Here is a 19,668-nt window from a genome sequence, read left to right as displayed (position 1 = left end):
ATGTAATATTTTTGCACACTCCTGTCATTCTGCTGATTGCAGAACCATCCACCCCCAATCGATTTGTGCTGGCCACATGTACAATTTAATACTATCAAATTTCCCCAATCGTTGCCTCATACCCCTGTGTGCATCATCCTATTTCCTTCCACTCTTGTCGGTTGCATCCACATGTGCATAATACTTGTGTGCCATTTGTGTTGAGCGTATTGTTCGTTCTGCAGCTTAGCTAGTATAATTGATATTTTGAACATATCACAACTCATACCAGTAGACTGTAAGCTAGCGTTGTATAACTAGTATGGTTGTAGCCTTAGCTATATGCAGCGTATAGATACTTGGTAGTATGACTCGGGCGGCTGCAGTCGGCTTTCCGAGTCTGGCCTCGAACGTCACCCGCAGAACAAAAACCAGCTCCACATACATTACCAGCTTCCTAGCTAAAGACCACACAGTGATTCTACTTTAACCTTCTCATCATTTCAGTTTGAATCTAAACATACACCTAACCACTCAACCCCACCCGCCACCCGACTCAGCAAATAGAGGTGACGAGGGGTCCGATCAATCCTCAACTGAATCGGAGAGAAGGGGAGACGAAAAAAAAAAGCAAAGAAAAATTCCCCCGCACTCAACTCACTATCTACCCCTCCCACAATTCAATACAAAACATGTCTACATCAACTACACCGTCTCTTCCCCTCCCCATCTCCCCCACAAGTCTGAATGTCATCGCCTTGATCTCGGGAGGTAAAGACTCCCTATACTCTATTCTCCACTGCATCCGGAACGGACATAAGGTGGTTGCGCTGGGGAATTTGTATCCGCCTACTACCACCACAACTACCGCTCATCATGAGGAGAAATCACAAGGAGATGGCGATGATGAGGAAGATGAGGAAGAAGAAGAAGAAGAAGACATCGACAGTTTCATGTACCAAACAATCGGGCATAGCATCATCCCGCAGTATGAATCCGCGTTAGCGATTCCGCTGTATCGGCAGCAGATTATAGGGTCTGCGGTGGATACGGGGAGGGTTTATCGTGATTCTCCTTCATCATCAGGAGCAGCAGCACCCGGAGGAGAAGCAGCAGCAGCAGCAGAAGGAGATGAAGGAGAAAGGAATGAGGAGGGAGACGAAACCGAGTCTCTCGTCCCGCTCCTCCAACGCATCAAGGCCGCTCACCCGGAAGCCAACGCCATCTCTGCCGGCGCTATTCTCTCCACGTACCAACGTACCCGGATTGAGAACGTCGCAGCGAGGATGGGTCTCGTGCCGCTCGCTTGGCTGTGGCAGTACCCGGTGTTACCTGCGCCGGAGGAGAGGTTTGGTCTTGGTGGGGAAGCAGGTCTATTGGAGGATATGGCTGCTGTGGGGTGCGAGGCGAGGATCATCAAGGTTGCGTCGGGGGGATTGGATTCGGGGTTTCTGTGGGGGGATGTTTCCGGGAGGAATGCGGGTGTTAGGAGGAAGATTATCAATGGGATGAAGAGGTTTGTGTTGGATGGTGGGGATGTGAGGGGCGCGGTGTTGGGTGAGGGTGGTGAGTATGAGAGTTTGGCGTTGAATGGGCCGGGTTTCCTTTGGAAGAAGAGGATTGAGGTCCCCAGGTGGGAGGAGGGTGCTGGGGAGGGGGGTGTTGCGTTTGTGAGGGTTAGGGGGGCGAGGTGTGTGGATAAGGATGGGGATGGGGATGGGGTGGTGCCGGGGGATGTGAGGAGGCCGGTGTTGTTGGATGAGGGGTTTAAGGAGGTGTTGGGGGAGGTATTGGGGAGCGAGGAGGTGATGGGGAAGAGGGAGGCAAAGGTGTCGTCGTCTCAAGGGCAGATGGAGGTGTTGCAGAGTACGAATGGTGGCACGTGGGTGGTTGCTAATATCTCGGCCCCTGAGGCTGGTCCTGGGGCTGCGGAGCAGATGGAGGCGATCAAGGAGAAGATTGAGGCGATTCTGGCTTCTACTGGGCGTGAAGAGGGGAGTGCGCCTCGTACTACGGCTGATATTGTCTTTACGACGGTGCTGCTGCGCTCTATGGCGGACTTCGCCTTGATGAATGGCATCTACGTCTCTTTATTCAAGAAGCCTAATCCTCCGGCGAGGGCTACGGTGGCTTGCGGTGATAGTCTGCCGGAGGGAGTGAAGGTCATGGTATCGGCGGTGGTGGACTTGGGTCCTAGAGAGCAAAGGCAGGGCCTTCATGTCCAGTCGCGTTCTTACTGGGCGCCGGCTAATATTGGCCCTTATTCGCAAGCTATGTCGGTTCCGGTACAGGGCTCGGAGCAAATGGTTTACATTGCCGGACAGATTCCGCTGGAGCCGGCTTCGATGGAGATGATGAGTGCTTCAGGGGAAGCACTGACGCGGCCGTGGATCGAGAACTATGCCACGCGCGCGGTGCTTTCCTTGCAGCATCTTTGGAGGATTGGGCACGCTATGGAGGTTGACTGGTGGCTGGGGGCTGTTGCTTTCTTGGTGGGAGAAGAGCACATTGAGACACAGGCCCGACTAGCATGGAACATCTGGGAGCGGATGCATGCTCGTCATGAAGAAGAAGACGACGAAGACGGAGAATCAGGCCTGGATGTCTGGGATATCAAGTATGGAGGCCGTGCGCACGAGCAAGCCACGAGTCCATCGACACCTAACTTGCCTAACTTTGGGGTGGTCCAGTCAGACGCTTTGGTTCCTGCGTTTTTCGCAGTCCAAATATCAGAGCTTCCCCGAGGAAGTGATATCGAATGGCAGGGTCTGGGGTACAGGTGTGGTGGATTGCGGATGGCTGCAGAAGATACGGAGTATGGCCGCAAGACCACCGTGTCCACAGAGCAGAACCTCAGCTACATCGGCATTGAGATCGACATGGAACAGTCGGGATCTGATTTGGACTCGTATCTGCAGCTTGTCCTGCAGAAGCTGCCCGAGGTGGCAGAAGGTTCTCACGCGATCATCTATACCAGTCAGCCATTGTCTAAATCTGCGTTCTCCGCGCAGATTGTTCCCTGCAAATCTGTCTGGGGAGCGAAAGGACGAGAGTTGGCAGCAGGTGTCATTATACAAAGACACACCCCGGCATCATAGGCGTGCTGCTTGCTGTAAGGCTGCCGGGCCATGCAGGGGTCCATTGCGCACGGCTTTCAAGTATGCATCATGGATCATTCGACGTCTTAGAGTGGAGGCACCGATACAAAAGTACATATCTCCTGACTCGTAGCAGAAATAGGAGCAACAATGTAGTGAATAACCTTTTGTAAGATTCAGGAGTGACGATGGGTTCACTTGATGGGCTGATTCCAAGAGGCTCTCCTGCTGACGTGCTGCGCGGCATGTGATAAGCGAAAAAACCCGCCTTTCCGCCCTGGGATTCCGGTTCGATCAAAGCGATAACATTCTCACTTCATCTTCCTCTTCGCTGCTGCCACCCCACGCACCTCTCTTGGGTCAATTCTCCTGGTATATTGACACGCCTTCTGTTTGACCCCGGTCAGCTGGTCCTGTCATCGCTAACCCTCCGTCTCAACCCGGTGCTCCTCCGACCCATCAGTCGATATGACGTACTCGCTCTGAAGGCCGCTCATCACCCACCATCCATGCCATGGCCGTTTCGCTGAGCCAGGAGGAGGACGAATCGCTTCCTGTCAACGGTCCTGCCCTCGAAATAGAGCTGTCTGACACTCCCCGACAACCCTCTCGTTCCCCTCACCCGTATCGTCGCAAGGGCTCGCATTCATCGTCGCTGCCTGCGGATACCGGCGACCGATCAACCCGTCTCCACTGGCCACGGACCTCGAGCGATAGTGGCACCGAGGCTGATGATGAAAGCACGGGCATACTGAGGGGCTTACCAGCAGCACCTTTGCGACCAAGGAAAGGATTGCGTTCGGGTCGTCATGCTGTTGGCGAGGAAGACCAGTGGTTTCCCCTATTGCGCCCGTGGCCGTCGATAACCCGTTCCACCTCACGGAGCTCGCGGCGGAGCTCAGGAGAAGAAGCCGAGGCCTCAGCGACAGGATTGCGCGGACAGGAAGCTCGGAAGCGGCGTATCGGGGTTCTGCAGAGGTTGTTGGAAGCTGCGTTGCTCCTCTCGGTGGGCGGCGTCGTTCTGGGACAAGAAAGCACGAGGGCGATTGCTTGGGCTTGGAGAAAAGGTGCGCGAGATATAATAGCGTATTCAAGAGCTTGTCCCTGTGGTTGCTAATGTTCCCTAGAGCTTCTTGCCCATTCCCTACTTGTCGGTGGGCTTTACGCCGCTTATCCTTTCCATCGAGATGGACGTTTTCGCTTCTCAAGACTACGGTCCTTTGTCATCCCTACGAGTTTCGATCCTGCTCCGCTGCTTTACCCGATCTTGATACCCATTTACGTTGCTTTGTCTTTAGCGCAGCATAGTCCTACTCTAATACTCCCTAATGTCCTCCTCAGTCTCTCATCTCTTCCGCCTGCCGTCATCCCACTGCACGGTTGTGTTCACGGACACAGCATCGTCCATTGGATGATCACTCTGCTTCCGGTTATCGTCTCGGAGCAACTATCGGCAGGAATCTCACCTCCCAAACCTTTATCTCTTCGCGGCCTCAACTCGGAATCTTTGGCTCTTCTTTTTCCTTTGCATCAAGCGTTGATACCCACTTTAGATTCTTTGTTGACTACCAGCGTTCTTCCTGCAGAACTGCAGCTTTTGACAAGCGCTCTGATCAATCTATTCTTATTTGCGTCCTCGCCTCAGGCAGAAATTCTCAAGGCGTTGCTATGGCTTGGTGGCCTGTGCATCTTCATCTCTTGTCGCGACGTGCTTCGCTGGGAAGTGGCTCTGGCAAGGATCCCCAGCTGGAAATTTCGGCGAGCACCCAGCAACTCGCAGTCACCTCGAAGTATCTTCAATGTGCTTGATCACAAGTTATGCCAGCGACTAAGCCGCACGGGCACCTCGGAGGACAATCTGTCGGACAGTGACTCGCCAGAAGGCCAATTCTCGCTCGTCTCACGAAAGACAATGCTCGAGTCGCGTGACAAAAGCAAGGCGAGCGAGCCCAATCGCACCGTAGAGGCTGAGGTGACAGAAAGCGTCCGGCAGCAGCCTACACTTACACACCGGCGACGGCACACAATCTCTAGCGTCAGCGAGGTCGCACGCACAGGAAAAATCAGAACGACCCCCAGTGGGCGACGAAAGCGATCAATGGCCCCTGGTCTAGCGTCGTTCCTGTCGCTGACAGTGCCTCAAGCCCAAGTCCGGAAATGGCTGTACGCGTTGTTCGTCTACGTCACAGTGCTGCTCATCATCTTAGGACCTGTTCGAAAATATGTGGGCGAGCAGGCGTTACACGGAGAAGACCCGTTCGGGTGGGCACTGAGCTATCTGCTGGGCAACGTTTCATGGTTTCGATTCTGGGTGATTATGTGGAACCTGGAGTATTGGATTCCTCTCCCCGCTCGCCTGGACCCTGACCTGTTGGATGCCTCCTGCACTCTTGGTTGGGTCGAACATCTCCGCCGAGATGTCTTCGGGGAGGCTAATTCGCGCCTCCTCGTTGCAGCATATTGTGTTGTGGTACTTGTGACTGGATTGGCGGTTGTGTTACAGTTGAGCTCCGTCGCGGAGGTCGATACGAGACGCAAGGTCTTCCATGGCATGATGGTGCTGATGTTCCTTCCGACGGTGTACGTCGACCCCACGTTTTGTGCTCTGGCCCTGAGTCTAGTCCTGTCCGTCTTCCTGCTGCTCGATCTCTTCCGAGCGTCCCAGCTGCCCCCGATCTCGCGCCCGTTGACTTACTTCCTTGCCCCCTACGTGGACGGGCGCGATCACCGGGGCCCTGTGATCGTGTCGCACATCTTCCTCCTCATCGGATGCTCGATCCCCCTTTGGCTTTCCCTGGCGGATATCCCTCGGACGGGCGACCATCCCTGGATGGGGTGGAGTGCGATGACCCGGGACGTGAGTATGGTGAGCGGGATCATCTGCGTGGGCATGGGCGATGCGGCGGCGTCGCTCGTGGGGCGACGGTTCGGTCGGCGCAAGTGGTTTTGGGGAGGAGGGAAATCGCTCGAGGGCAGCGTGGCCTTTGCGGTTGCTGTAACGTGTGGCCTATTGTTCGCGCGAGTCTGGCTTGTGCTGGGAGAATGGCCGATCACCGGAGACAACTATGGACCGCACCAGAACTTCCCCTGGTTGAAAACCGTGGTGAAAGTCATTTTGGCCGCTGGGGGAACCAGCGCAACCGAAGCGATTCTGACGGGATGTAATGACAATGTCGTGGTTCCGATTGTGCTATGGCTCCTCGTGAGAGGGCTTGGGGTTTGAGGAGGCTTGTTGTTGAACCCTACCTTTACCCCGTTTCTAGAACGTCTCTTTGGGTGAAGTTTAGTATGTGGTTCTGTGGTCGCGAGGGACACAATATCGAAGGGACGCCCTGTTTTTGGTTACCCAAGAATGGCCCGACCGGGGAGAATGGACAGGAGGAACTAAATCAGACCAAAAGGGTGGGAATTTTCTTTCTCTTTGTTCCTTGTTTCTATATACAATTGCCTTTGAAGGAATAGAGGAAGAGCCAGGCGTCAGGCGGTCATTTTTGTGGGAATGACGTGGAGGGCTTGTTTTTCTTGTATCCTCTTCATTCTCAATTCTTCATATTATCTTTTGGCGGGAATGTGTGCGTGTGTGTCCCTACTGTGTATGATGCAGTTGCTTTTTCTTTTGATTTATTTATTACTTTGGCCTTCCACTTCCCTGTGAATATTGACGGGCAGTCGAGTAAATAGAAATACTACCACCTCCAGATACCAATCTACGAGAGCAAACAGGGAGCTACTAGTACTGTGGAGATAACTACTGATAACAATCAGGCAGCATTGCTAGTACGGGGCCACGGGGTTATCATCAACCAGTCAGCAGCCACCGACTCCGGCGTAGGCTTGTTGATCGCCACCTAAGTAAGGTTTCCGTGGGCGAGGCTACGGGAGTGCGCAGTAGAAGAACTTACAAGTGAGGTAGGGTACATAGTAGCTTTAGCTTATCAGGGCGATCCGGTTCTTCAGTCAGTTTCAGTCAGTCGGTGGCGAGGTCGCATGGGGAGGCTATGTTTGTGTCATAGGTAGAAGTAGTTCTGTCCGACGTAATAATGTATGTAAGTTAACTAAAGTTGACGATGAGTCACTTGATGATAGTAGCCAGCCTCTGGGGTGGGAGATGGGAGCCTGCAGAATGATTCGGTGTCCGGGGAATGGGGGAGAATTCTCCCGCGAACGTTGGGTTGGTTACCATGAAACTGACTAAGTGACTGACTGATTGACTGAAAGTTGAACTAACTGGGACTGGGTCGATCGGGGATCGGCTGGCTGGCTGGGGGAGGAGGATTGATGATTGATGATTGAAGAGGGAGGGAGGAGAAAGTGGAGAAAACAGAGGTGTCACTGCTGCAGTGTCCCTTGGGAAACCAAAGGGAGGGTGACCTGACTTGGTTTTTACCAGGAATAGAATCTCGTATGGTAAGTTAAGAACATCAGTCAGGCGCAGGTGGAATGTGATGAAGAGGTGGGTTTCAGTGCAGTATTGGTTCTATACGGTATGATGTAATACCGATCATCTACTCCGTCCTTCCTCCCCCCTCCGCTTCTTCTTCATCCGGCCTCAGGCGATGGATGAGTGGATGGATGGATGGATTGGATCGCGCCCGTTATCATCGTGTACTGTCGCCTGCAGCTTTTATCTTCTTTCTTGCTGGTAATTAATTTTCCTGGCAACTTCCGGGGTCCCCCTTTTTTCTTTTTTTTTTTGCTGGTGGGTTTTTGAGTCTGGGGATTTCCTTCTTTCCCTTGAGCAATCCTGCAGGTTGCTTTGTTAGTTGGTGAGATTAGTATATTTATGAGTGAGTTGATGCCATTTCTTATTTTGTTTTTGGTCTTGTTGCGTGATTTATTCGGTTTCTGTCGTATAACTGCATTGGTTGGTTCCTGTCTGTCTTCGTACTTTTTCTTATTGTTTTTGGCAGATGGATTGATTAGCTAAGGAGGACCCAAATTTGGTTGCGGTCATACCTGAGATACCAGTAGTCTAGTGGTTCCGCTCTTCTGACCGCCTTGGTTCTCCCTCCCCAGGTCATTCAATCATCCGCCAGTCCTATTCGGCTCGTTATCGGCGGTCACGCTCTCTGTCTCGTTGCGCTGCGCTGCTCTCCCAGACATCGTCAAGGATCCCTGGGTCCAGCTGCTTCCCGCCTTTCCTTCCTACTCTCTCTTCCCCCATCACATCATTCAGCTTCCTTTCCCACTCACTCATCTTCTCTCTCGATTATTTTTGCTCTGATCTTCTTCTACTTTCTTCTACTTCCTCCTCCTATATCTTCTTGCTCGTCACTTTCCACCTAACCCTCACCTCACACGCCATCTCTGGCTTATCTATCACGCCTCCCCACCGTTCTCGTCCCTAGTGCGGTGATTCATACCTTATCGTCGATCCCCCGATCCTCCTCCTATAGTACTTAGTTAAAGTCCCACGCCTTGGTCGTCATCCGTCTGGCCATCCCTGTCGCCCTTCATCCTATCATACAAGCCCCCGTTTTCCGCCTCACCGCTCTCCTGCCTACTTGCGCCCTACTGTAGGTGTGCTGCGCACCCTATTTCTCGTCCCCCAACTTCTCCGACTCCTACTCTACTACTACTGCTGCTACTACTGCCTACGCTCTGGACCCGTCCCTTTCTTCCTGCCCCGTCTACTGTCCCCGTCGTCTGCCACGCAGTCTAGCCCTCCTTGCCTCTCCTCCTCCGGCTTGCCACGCTCATCCCATCCATCTCTCTCCTACTTCCTATCTTCCGTCTCGCTTTATCATCCGCCCTATCCACTCGCCCATCACCGGCCGCTCCTCTGATCCTACCTTTCGCTCCCCTGATGGGCTTCTTCCATCACCCGACGCTGTTTCTGCCGCTGTTGAGGTAGTGTGTGGTTGACGGGGCGTGTGGTTGGTCTCTAAAAGACGCTCTCATCGCCTGGCTGCAGTCATGGCATCTGCACATCATTCCAGGAGGTCCAATGAGGGCCCTCATGGCGAGATGCCCATTGGCCATTACACTCGGCTGAACGAGATCGGTCGAGGGAGTTTTGCCGTGGTCTACCAAGGTGTTCATACGGTAAGTTGGGATCCTGTTTCCTCTGATTCTTATCTCTGCCGAAGATCCGGCCTGTTTACATAGCTCGGTGTTTTCGGATGTGAATTTACAAGGGCTAACCAGTGATAATGCGGTTTCCGCGATTTAGAGATCACGCACATATGTGGCAATCAAATCGGTTACCATGACCAAACTCAGCAGGAAGCTCAAGGAGAACCTCGCCTCTGAGATTTCCATCCTCAAACAGCTCCACCATCCCCATATCGTCGCTCTCCTTGACTGCCACGATACGACCTCCAATATTCATTTGGTGATGGAATTCTGTGCTATGGGGGACCTTTCCCACTTCATCAAGGGGCGCTATACCCTGCGGGACAGCTCATACACACGGGATTTGATAGCGAAGTACCCCAATCCTGGGGATGGTGCGGGCCTCAACGAGGTGATCGTCCGCCACTTCCTCAAACAACTTTCGAGCGCACTCAGATTCCTTCGGGATCGTGATTTGATTCATCGGGACATTAAACCACAGAATCTGCTGCTCTGTCCTGCGCCGTCGTCCTACCGCAGTGGGGCTGCTGAATTTGTACCTTTCAAGAGCAGCGAGGACTCCTTCAGCCCAAAGACCGGACTGGAGTCTCTGCCAATGCTAAAGCTTGCTGACTTTGGCTTCGCCCGGTCTTTGCCGGCCACCTCTCTCGCGGAGACTTTGTGTGGCTCGCCATTGTACATGGCCCCTGAGATCTTGCGATACGAGAAATACGACGCGAAGGCAGACCTATGGTCTGTGGGCACGGTACTTTATGAGATGGTAGTCGGGAAGGCCCCGTTTCGTGCAGTGAACCATATTGAACTCATCAAAAAGATCGAAAAAAATAAGGACCAAATATCATTTCCGCCAACGAATCGTGTGTCGGAGGACATCAGGAATCTCATTAGAGGTCTCCTGAAGCAGCACCCAATGGATCGGATGAATTTCGATGTTTTTTTCGCGCACAAAGTTCTCACAGAACCGATTCCCGGTTTGGTAGCGGATGACACTCCCCTCGGGCGTTCTCCGGCCGACCCAACACCTCGACCTGGTTCCGGGTCAAGGCGTAGCACGCCCGTTCTAATGAAACGTGAGAATGCGCTGTCTGCTGGGGTCCGGGATGAGCCATCGAGTTACCCGGCGGCTCAACGAGCCATGACACAGAGCCCTCGGCCAGAGACCCCTTCAACGCCTATGCGGAGGACTGGAAGTGCGGGCAAGCATCATGCTGCTCCGAATGAGCCTACACCGCCAGCATCTCATCCCACAAGGCCGAGCCCAGTGTCTCTGGCGACTGCCCCTGGCCGCCAGGAGCATGTCGATCGCCCTCCCACGACGGCCGTCTTGGAACAGCAACGGAGACGTACGGCATCCTCGGGAGTGCCCCAAGTTGACAAACCCGCCGAGAAAGCGAAGGACGAAAAGGAGCACGCTGCACAAGAGGTAGCATTTGAAAGGGACTACGTGCTTGTGGAGAAGCGTGCGGTAGAGATGAATGCTTTTGCTGACGAACTGGCCTACAACCCACGGATGCAGGGTGGCCAAGGAGGTGCAGTATCCCGGCGTTCGGGAGCGGCTCCAGGCACACCGCCGGCCGGGGGGTCGTCGCCTCATGCGTCGCCCAGCAAAGCCATGCAAATCATCTCAGGGCGTTCCCGTGCCGATTCAACCCACGTCCGTCAAAATTCATACGATCGCCGCTATGGACAAAGCCCTACGTCGGCTACATCGGCCATCTCAAAGGCTCTCAATATGGCCAGCGGACGTTTGTTTGGAATGAGTTTCTCACCGCCCCTGACCATCACGAAAGGCGGACGCTCGCCTCCGTTGGCCTACAATCCGTTCCCCGCATACCCCAGTGCCCAAACGAGCCTGATTGTCCACGCGGATGGGGGCAAGCACGGTGCCAACCTGGACGAAGATAGCAAAACCGTCCATGATCTCGAGGAGTGTGCCACGCGCAGTGATGTCGTGTACGGGTTTGCCGAAGTCAAGTACAAGCAGCTGATTCCACTAGCACCATCTGCCGCCACTGGGTTTTCGGGAGACCCAGCATCGGATGCTGTCGATTCGGCGGATGGTGGACTCACGGTCGATGCTATTGTGACCTTATCTGAGGAAGCCCTGGTTCTCTACGTTAAGGCCCTGTCATTGCTGGCGAAATCGATGGATATTGCGCGTGTATGGTGGACTCGCAAGAGCCGGGGTGATACGCTCAGCAGAGCGGATACTGGAAGCACCGTTGCGGGCAATCGGATCAACAATGTCGTCCAGTGGGTGCGCAACCGGTTCAACGAGGTGCTGGAGAAAGCTGAATTTGTCCGGCTCAAATTAGTTGAGGCGCAGAAGAGACTGCCTTCGGATCATCCCAGCCATCCCAGCAACCTGTCGGTTGCATCCTCTTTAGGCTCCGGAACCTCTGCCGATGTGGTGGTCAGCCCCGACGTGACAGCAGAGAAGCTCATGTATGAGCGCGCATTGGAGATGAGCCGAGTGGCGGCTATCAATGAAATCACCGGCGAAGATTTAGCCGGATGTGAAATCTCGTATGTCACCGCTATCCGGATGCTCGAAGCCATCCTGGATGATGTGGAAGTATCCCGACCGGGCCAAACCGGCGGCGCTGATAGAGCCGACGGCCGGCGGGACAACGAGGATGGCGGACAGAACGAGCCCCAAGCGGTGATTCTGGCGAAAAGTAAGTGTTCTCCCCACCTTAATGCACGGCACTGTGTAGGTAGGCGCTAACGTTTGGCACAGTGATATCGAAGATCCGGAATCGCCTGGCGTCGCTCCGGAAGAAACTGGCGCTGCTGTCGAATCGGTACACGCCCCCGTCCAGTGGACCGGGCAAAATGCCGCCGTCGAATCTCGTGCCAGTCTCCCCTGCAGTGGGAGCCACGCCGCCGAAATAAGACGTTGACCGTTAGAAGCATGCAGGACCATGCTCATTTTGCTCATATTTTCACCCCTACTTTATCTTATTTTCTTTCTATTTCATGTCCCAGCTTGTGTGGGCATTGCTAATGCAGGCAACTACTCGAGCTAGTACCTTGACACGCGTGCGGGACCTGCTTTTACTTCTTCCATTCTCCACGCCAGTTTTCTCTGGGTTTTGATATACGCATTGGCGCACGAATATTTTATTGTTCTTTATACGGGTTTATTATAGGGTTGCCGTGTTATCTTTTTGCGTGTGTTGTTTCCTTTTTTTTTCCTTATCCTTCTTACTGGATTCGCTTGATTTACTTACAGGCCTGTTGGGCGGGTGTTTTTCTATTGGCGTTCAAGCTGGGGACCCGGGTACACAAATTGCCAGCGGACTTTGGATACGAGTGATGATGATGCCATGGGATCATAGGGAGTCAGGGTGGGGTTCGGGATGGATCTTGAGGATGCAGATACTGCCAGTCAGAGGCAGCTGTACTGTATATACACATAATAACACGCGAATATGTTCATCTCGTGGCGAGGAAATGGTGCCCACTGGTTGGAGGGACTGCAGCGGATTTAGAGCTTGACCCACGGCGGCGGCATTGGCTCTGGGACCCGGTCTGACCTTAACTTTACCTAACTTAAACGTGCAAGATCCAGGCCCAAATTGCGTGATTGATTTCAGTGTGTCATAGGAATTGCCTGAAGGACGTTGAACGGTTCACCATCCTCTGGGTCTTGTCTTAGTCTCTGGGTCATGGCTTGGGAGGATTGGGAGGATTGGGAAAGGGGAGTGGAGAGCTTCCCTCGTTCGGGTTCCGCTCCGACGCCCAGAAGAAGTTTTTTTTTTTCTGTACCAAAGAAATTCCCTTTTTGCCTCACGGGATCCCGAACAAAAATGACTCGACACATGGCGGGTGTCTGTCATCGCCCGTGCTTCATCTTGTCTCGGTCGCTGTCGTGATCTTTCACCCGTATCTTGTCATTCTTTTCCTTTTCTCTGATTATTCTTTCTTCCTCTTCGTGATTTCACAATAGACTTCAAGACTTCTCGTTTTCTAGAACATTTCTTCCAACCTGTTGGGGGACTCGGTCGTGATCTATACTTGGAAAATAGTATTGACACCCGTGCCCTAACATAATATTATTTTCACCATTTTCCATTTTCTCTTACATCAAATTTTTCGCATCTTTGCCTCCATTGCCCAGACACGTTCCTTTACCAGTTGCTGTCACGGTTTTACAGGGGTCCTGCCTGCCTGATAGTTCTTGGCCTTCGTTTGTGTCCATACGCATCACGAGCAGACCCTGCTCGTTTTGAGATTGCATCACATTTAGTTCCAGCACATCATCGCGTCTTACGGTCTTCGCCTCCGGTGATAGCCGCTCAATTTGCGCCTGATTCTGGCCTGTTCGCGGCGCTATTACCTGCTGATTATATAGTCTTTGAGACGCTCTTTCGCCTGTCATCCTTGTGGACTCCCCGTGTCTTTCTTTAACAATCTCAAACTCAATCATGAGGGACCCGGTTGTGGAATCTGCCTATCAAAAGGGCATCTTGCCCGATGCCAAGGCTGTTGAGGAAGGTCCTCGTCGGACGGATGGTGTTTCTGGCTTGTGTATGTGATTGTCCCATCTCCCCCTAGGTCTCCTAGGTCTATCCAACATATGAAGAACTCTCCCTGACTGTTTTGCTTCAGATGAAGGAAATGTCTTCGAGGCTACCCCGGACGACCGTCGTCAGATCGGTGTCATCAGTGCCTCCTTTCTGATCTTCAACCGTGTCATTGGTACTGGTATCTTCGCTACCCCGAGTACTATCCTGTCTTTGTCGGGTAGTGTTGGTTTGTCCTTGATCATGTGGGTCATCGGTACTCTGATTGCTATGGCTGGTACTGCTGTCTATCTGGAATGGGGTACTGCTATTCCCAAGAACGGTGGAGAGAAGAACTACCTCGAATATGTCTTCAAGAAGCCCAAGTTCCTGATGACGGCCATGTACGCGGCCTATGCCGTCCTGCTGGGTTGGGCGGCCAGTAACAGTGTCGTCTTTGGCGAGTATATCCTGAACGCGGCGGACGTCGAAGTGGATCGTTGGAACCAGCGTGGTATTGGTTTGGCCTGTATCACGGCTGCCTTCCTCATCCATTCCTTTGCTGTCAAGTGGGGTCTCATGCTTCAGAACTTCTTGGGTGTGGTCAAGCTCGTCATCATCCTCTTCGTCATCGTTGCGGGATGGGTGGCTCTGGCTGGTCATATGAAGATCGATCCTCCTCACAACTTCACCAACGCCTTCGAGGGTACCACTGATACCGGCTATGGCATTGTCATGGCGTTGTACAATGTCATCTGGTCGTTCATTGGATACTCGAATGCTAACTACGTAAGTTATCTTGCTTCTGGTGTGGTGTGCGATAGTTGCTAATATTGCTTTGCAGGCCTTGAGCGAGACCAAGAACCCTACTCGTACCCTGAAGATCGCTGCCCCCATTGCCATCATCTCGGTCGGCATCATGTACATGCTGTGCAACATCGCATACTTTGCCGCGGTCCCCAAGGAGCAGATGCTGTCCTCTGGCCAGACTGTCGCCGCCACCTTCTTCGGCAACATGTTCGGTGCGCGCGCCGAAAAGGTGATGTCGGTCTTCGTGGCTCTGTCTGCCTTCGGTAACGTTCTGTCGGTCATCTTCTCGCAAGGACGAAGTATGTACACCCCTCCCCATTCCCTCTATGCCACCATACCTCGAGCGAAGCTAACAACATATAACAGTCGTCCAAGCCCTCGGTCGCGAAGGAGTTCTCCCTCTGTCGAAGATCTGGGCCAGCAACCGGCCGTTCAACTCGCCCGCCGCTGGCCTCTTCGAGCACTGGGTCGTCTCCGTGATCATCATGTTGGCCCCGCCTCCCGGCGATGCCTACAACTTCCTCGTGAACCTCATTTCGTACCCGCTGTCCATCGTCAACGTCTTCGTGTCCGGTGGTCTCGTCTACATCTACCTGACCAAGGAGAAGAACTTCCCCGACTGGGCTCCCGGTATCCGGGCCACTCTCCCCGTCACCATCTTCTTCTGCCTGTCCAACATGTACCTGGTGGTGGCACCCTACGTGCCCCCCAGTGCCGGACAGAGTGTCTACAACAACCTGCCTTACTACCTGCACTGTGTGGTGGCGCTGGGCATCTTCGCCCTCGGCGCTATCTACTATCTGGTGTGGGCGGTGCTGATGCCTCGCTTTGGTCGCTACATCCTTGTCAAGGAGTCGGTGGTGGATGCTGATGGCTGGTCCAGAAGTGTCTTCACCAAGATGCCGCTTGAGCAGGCCGAGGCGCTGAGGTATCAGGAGGCGGGGGAGCAGCAACAGGAGCAGCAGCAGCATCATTTCTGAGGGCTTCCTTTAGTGAATGATGTAGCTGTATGACTACTGCTGCTTCGTTTCGATTATGACGCAACGATTCAACATCAATGCCAATATTATGGCATAATTCATAATGTTTACATATATCATCTTGCATGGGTGCGGAGTTTATGTGCTTTCTTTGCTGGAGGGAAAGGGTAAAAGGGAATGATTGATTTATTAGGGAGGGAATGGGTTTTTTCCACTCATAGACTTGTTGTCTTATGATGTCTATTTTCGAGATACCTCTTGTGTTTTATTACTAGACTTAAAGCTCCTTTCAACAATCGACGACATAATTGCTGGATCATTGTATTAAAAATTGAAACGATATTTATGTATATTAAGTATGTCCCAGCCCTCTATGGAAGCCCATTCACCGGTAAAAAAAAAAGCATCCAATGGACACTTTCTATTCATGAACCCCTCAAACTGGCTGGTGAACCGTCTGGCAAGTCACAACTCCCGAAGAAGCAGCTCGACAGCCAACTGCCAGATAGAGAAATATCTACCCTAATGGGCAAAATCTGGCAACCGGCTGTATGGAGAAGACCTGCGTGTAAGAATGTATATGTATGGAGAAGAAAAGAGAAAAGGAAGGGGAAGCAGAAATGGGTAAAAAGATGAACGTCATGTGATTCAGAGAAGCCCTGTCCCGAGTAGCCCTCATTATAGGTCCAAATAGGAATGGTGGGAACGAGGGAGAGCTGATTGCCTGATTGAGCAGGTTAGAATTACAAGGTTAGAATCAGTTGGTCAGATGACTGGAAGATGTTAGTCATAAGAGAGATTACCGCCTACCGGATTCAGACGGACGACCGACGGAATTCCCGCGGCAAAAAAAGGGATCATTTCTTTCCCTTTCGAAGATTGCATTGATTTGTTGATGATCTCTTTGTATCAGTAGTAATCGTGTGATCCTGGTTGTCCTTTGATTTGTCTAATATTTTCTGTTTTTTTTTTTTCTTCTTATCCATTAGTTTATCTGGGTGGGACTGAGTGTGTGTTTGTGTGTCTCTTTGTCTATCTGTCTCTTTCTCTGTTAACAGATTCATCCCAATGCGTCGGTTTCCCTCCTCCGCACGGCTCCCGCTGAGCAACAGCAGCACCAGAAGGGCAACAGCAGCAGCAGCAGCTCCCCTCCGCTTCCACCGACTCTCTGCTCTTCCCCGCCCCTCCTCCTCTTCTACTTCTACTTTTAACTTCCCCACTGCTTCTTTATCTACTTCTACTTCTACTCCCTCCTCTCTCATCTCCTCTTCCTCTTCCTCTTCTTCTCTTTCCTCCTCCTCTACTGTCCCTCCTCTTCATCGCTCTTCTCTTCGTCGTGCTCCCCTCTCTCAAGCTTCCAAACGTTACTGTTCTTATCGCAGGATGTGTGGTGCTCGACGTGGAGAAGTGACCGGCTCGACCAACGTCCCTGGTGGTCGTGAGGTCTTGCCCACCAACGTCAAGCCTCTTCACTATGACCTGACCCTCGAACCTAACTTTGCTAACTTCTCCTACGACGGTACCGTCGTCATTGAGTATGTTACATGTTCTACCTACCCACCTATGCTGATAACCTGGTTACCCCCGCCATCTGGTGCACAAGCTAACATTTCGGAATCATAGCCTCGACGTCGCTGAAGATACCACCTCCATCTCCCTCAACTCCAACGAGATCAAGATCCATAATGCTGTCGTCTCTTCCCAAGGCGCCGTCGTGGCCTCCAACCCCGAGATCACCCTCAACCAGGACCAGCAGGTTGCGACCATCAAGTTCGCCGACACCATCCCCGCCGGTTCCTCCGCCCAGCTGAAGCTGACCTTCACTGGTGAGCTCAACGACAACATGGCCGGTTTCTACCGCTCCTCCTACAAGGCCGCCGATGGTCAGACCAAGTACATTGCTACCACCCAGATGGAGCCTACCGATGCCCGCCGCGCCTTCCCCTGCTTCGACGAGCCCGCCTTGAAGGCCAAGTTCACTGTGACCCTGGTGGCGGACAAGAGCATGACCTGTCTGAGCAACATGGACGTCGCCACGGAGACCGAGGTTGCGGGCGGCAAGAAGGCTGTCAAGTTCAACACCTCCCCGGTCATGTCGACTTACCTCCTCGCCTTCATTGTTGGTCACCTCAACTACATCGAGACGAAGGCTTTCCGTGTCCCCATCCGTGTCTATGCTACCCCGGATCAGGATATCGAACACGGTCGCTTCTCGCTGGACCTGGCCGCCCGCACCCTGGCCTTCTACGAGAAGGCTTTCGATAACGAGTTCCCCCTGCCCAAGATGGACATGGTCGCTGTCCCCGACTTCAGCGCCGGTGCCATGGAGAACTGGGGTCTGATCACCTACCGTGTTGTGGACGTGCTGTTGGATGAGAAGACTAGCGGTGCCGCCCGCAAGGAGCGTATTGCTGAAACGGTCCAGCACGAGCTGGCTCACCAGTGGTTCGGTAACTTGGTCACCATGGACTTCTGGGATGGTCTCTGGCTCAACGAGGGTTTCGCGACCTGGATGTCCTGGTACTCTTGCAACAGCTTCTTCCCCGAGTGGAAGGTCTGGCAGACCTATGTCATCGACACCCTTCAGGGCGCCCTGTCCCTGGATTCGCTGCGTAGCAGTCACCCCATTGAGGTGCCCGTGAAGCGTGCCGACGAGATCAACCAGATCTTCGATGCCATCTCCTACTCCAAGGGATCGTCCGTTCTGCGCATGATCTCCAAGTACATGGGTGAGGATGTCTTCATCCAGGGTGTTCGCGACTACATCAAGAAGCACGCCTACGGCAACACCCAGACGGGTGATCTGTGGGCCGCCCTGGCTAACGCCAGTGGAAAGCCCGTGGAGGAGGTCATGGATATCTGGACCAAGAAAGTCGGTTTCCCCGTGGTGACGGTCTCGGAGAACCCCAGCAACTCCACCATCAAGCTGAAGCAGAACCGTTTCCTGCGCACCGGTGATGTCCGCCCCGAGGAGGACACCACGCTCTACCCCGTCATGCTGGGTCTGCGCACCAAGAATGGCATCGACGAAAGCACCATGCTGACCGAGCGCGAGGGCGAATTCAAGGTGCCCGACCTCGACTTCTACAAGCTCAACGCCGACCACTCCGCCATCTACCGCACCTCGTACACCCCGGAGCGCCTGTCCAAGCTGGGTGAGGCGGCCAAGAGTGGGCTCTTGAGCGTCGAGGACCGCGCCGGTATGATTGCCGATGCCGGTGCCTTGGCCGCGTCCGGCTTCCAGAGCACCTCCGGCCTGCTGTCGCTTCTGAAGGGCTTCGACAGCGAGGCTGAGTTCATCGTGTGGAACGAGATCCTGACTCGTGTTGGCTCGCTGCGGGCTGCTTGGCTGTTCGAGGATGCCGCTACCCGCGACGCCTTGAAGGCCTTCCAGCGCTCTCTGGTCAGCCACAAGGCACACGAGCTCGGCTGGGAATTCTCCGAGAAGGACGGCCACATCCTGCAGCAGTTCAAGGCTCTCATGTTCGGCAGTGCCGGTATGGCTGAAGACCCCGTCGTCGTCAAGGCCGCTCAGGACATGTTCGAGCGGTTCGCTGCTGGCGACGAGAACGCCATCCACCCCAACATCCGTGGCAGCGTGTTCAGCATTGTGCTGAAGAACGGTGGTGAGAAGGAGTACAACGTCGTCCTCGACCGCTTCCGCCACGCCCCCACTTCCGACGAGAAGACGACGGCCCTCCGCTGCCTGGGTGCCGCCGAGGACCCCGCTCTGATCCAGCGCACTCTGGACCTGGCCAGCAGCGACGAGGTCAAGAACCAGGACATCTACATGCCCCTGGGTGGTCTCCGCAGCCACCCCGCGGGTATCGAGGCTCGCTGGACCTGGTTGAAGAACAACTGGGATGCCATCTACAAGCGTCTGCCTCCGTCCCTCGGTATGCTGGGCACGGTGGTGCAGCTCAGCACGGCCAGCTTCTGCACGGAGGAGCAGTTGAAGGACGTGCAGGACTTTTTCCAGAGCAAGGACACCAAGGTAGGCCTATTCCTTTTTTTTGATTATTTGCTTACCTCAAGTTCAACTCGCTAATTCCATTCCTCGTATAGGGCTTCGACCGTGCAGTTGAGCAGAGTCTCGACTCGGTCCGCGCCAAGGTCAACTGGGTCAAGCGTGACCGGGCTGATGTGGAATCGTGGCTCAAGGCCAACAGCTACAACGGTAAGCTGTAAATCATACTTGCATGACATATTTCGGAATTT

General features: G+C 53.6%; 4 protein-coding genes across 4 annotated transcripts; all 4 read left to right on the top strand.

Annotated features, from left to right (window-relative positions):
• Nucleotides 1-671: 671 nt before the first annotated feature.
• Nucleotides 672-6,300, top strand: BO85DRAFT_373361 (uncharacterized protein; the record flags this gene model as incomplete). The annotated part of the gene is made up of 4 exons (XM_025656078.1): nt 672-3,042; nt 3,333-3,449; nt 3,566-4,144; nt 4,205-6,300. 4 exons carry the CDS (start codon nt 672-674, stop codon nt 6,298-6,300), a joined length of 5,163 nt encoding a protein of 1,720 aa, XP_025515095.1.
• A 2,693-nt stretch (nt 6,301-8,993) lies between these two features.
• Nucleotides 8,994-12,047, top strand: atg1 (serine/threonine protein kinase ATG1; the record flags this gene model as incomplete). The annotated part of the gene is made up of 3 exons (XM_025663549.1): nt 8,994-9,122; nt 9,250-11,830; nt 11,893-12,047. 3 exons carry the CDS (start codon nt 8,994-8,996, stop codon nt 12,045-12,047), a joined length of 2,865 nt encoding a protein of 954 aa, XP_025515094.1.
• Nucleotides 12,048-13,484: 1,437 nt separating this feature from the next.
• Nucleotides 13,485-15,764, top strand: BO85DRAFT_422148 (high affinity methionine permease). Its single transcript, XM_025657958.1, has 4 exons — nt 13,485-13,685; nt 13,767-14,449; nt 14,505-14,769; nt 14,837-15,764. The coding sequence occupies exons 1-4, from the start codon at nt 13,583-13,585 to the stop codon at nt 15,448-15,450; spliced, it is 1,665 nt and encodes a 554-aa protein (XP_025515093.1). The 5' UTR covers nt 13,485-13,582; the 3' UTR covers nt 15,451-15,764.
• Nucleotides 15,765-16,833: 1,069 nt separating this feature from the next.
• BO85DRAFT_373315 (M1 family metallopeptidase) lies at nt 16,834-19,638 on the top strand (the record flags this gene model as incomplete). Its single annotated transcript, XM_025656076.1, has 3 exons — nt 16,834-16,985; nt 17,074-19,444; nt 19,516-19,638. The coding sequence occupies 3 exons, from the start codon at nt 16,834-16,836 to the stop codon at nt 19,636-19,638; spliced, it is 2,646 nt and encodes an 881-aa protein (XP_025515092.1).
• Nucleotides 19,639-19,668: the final 30 nt, after the last annotated feature.

This window comes from Aspergillus piperis, assembly GCF_003184755.1.
Source record: "Aspergillus piperis CBS 112811 unplaced genomic scaffold BO85scaffold_10, whole genome shotgun sequence".
Taxonomy (NCBI): Eukaryota; Fungi; Ascomycota; class Eurotiomycetes; order Eurotiales; family Aspergillaceae; genus Aspergillus; species Aspergillus piperis.
This window is presented reverse-complemented; position numbering and strand designations above follow the sequence as displayed.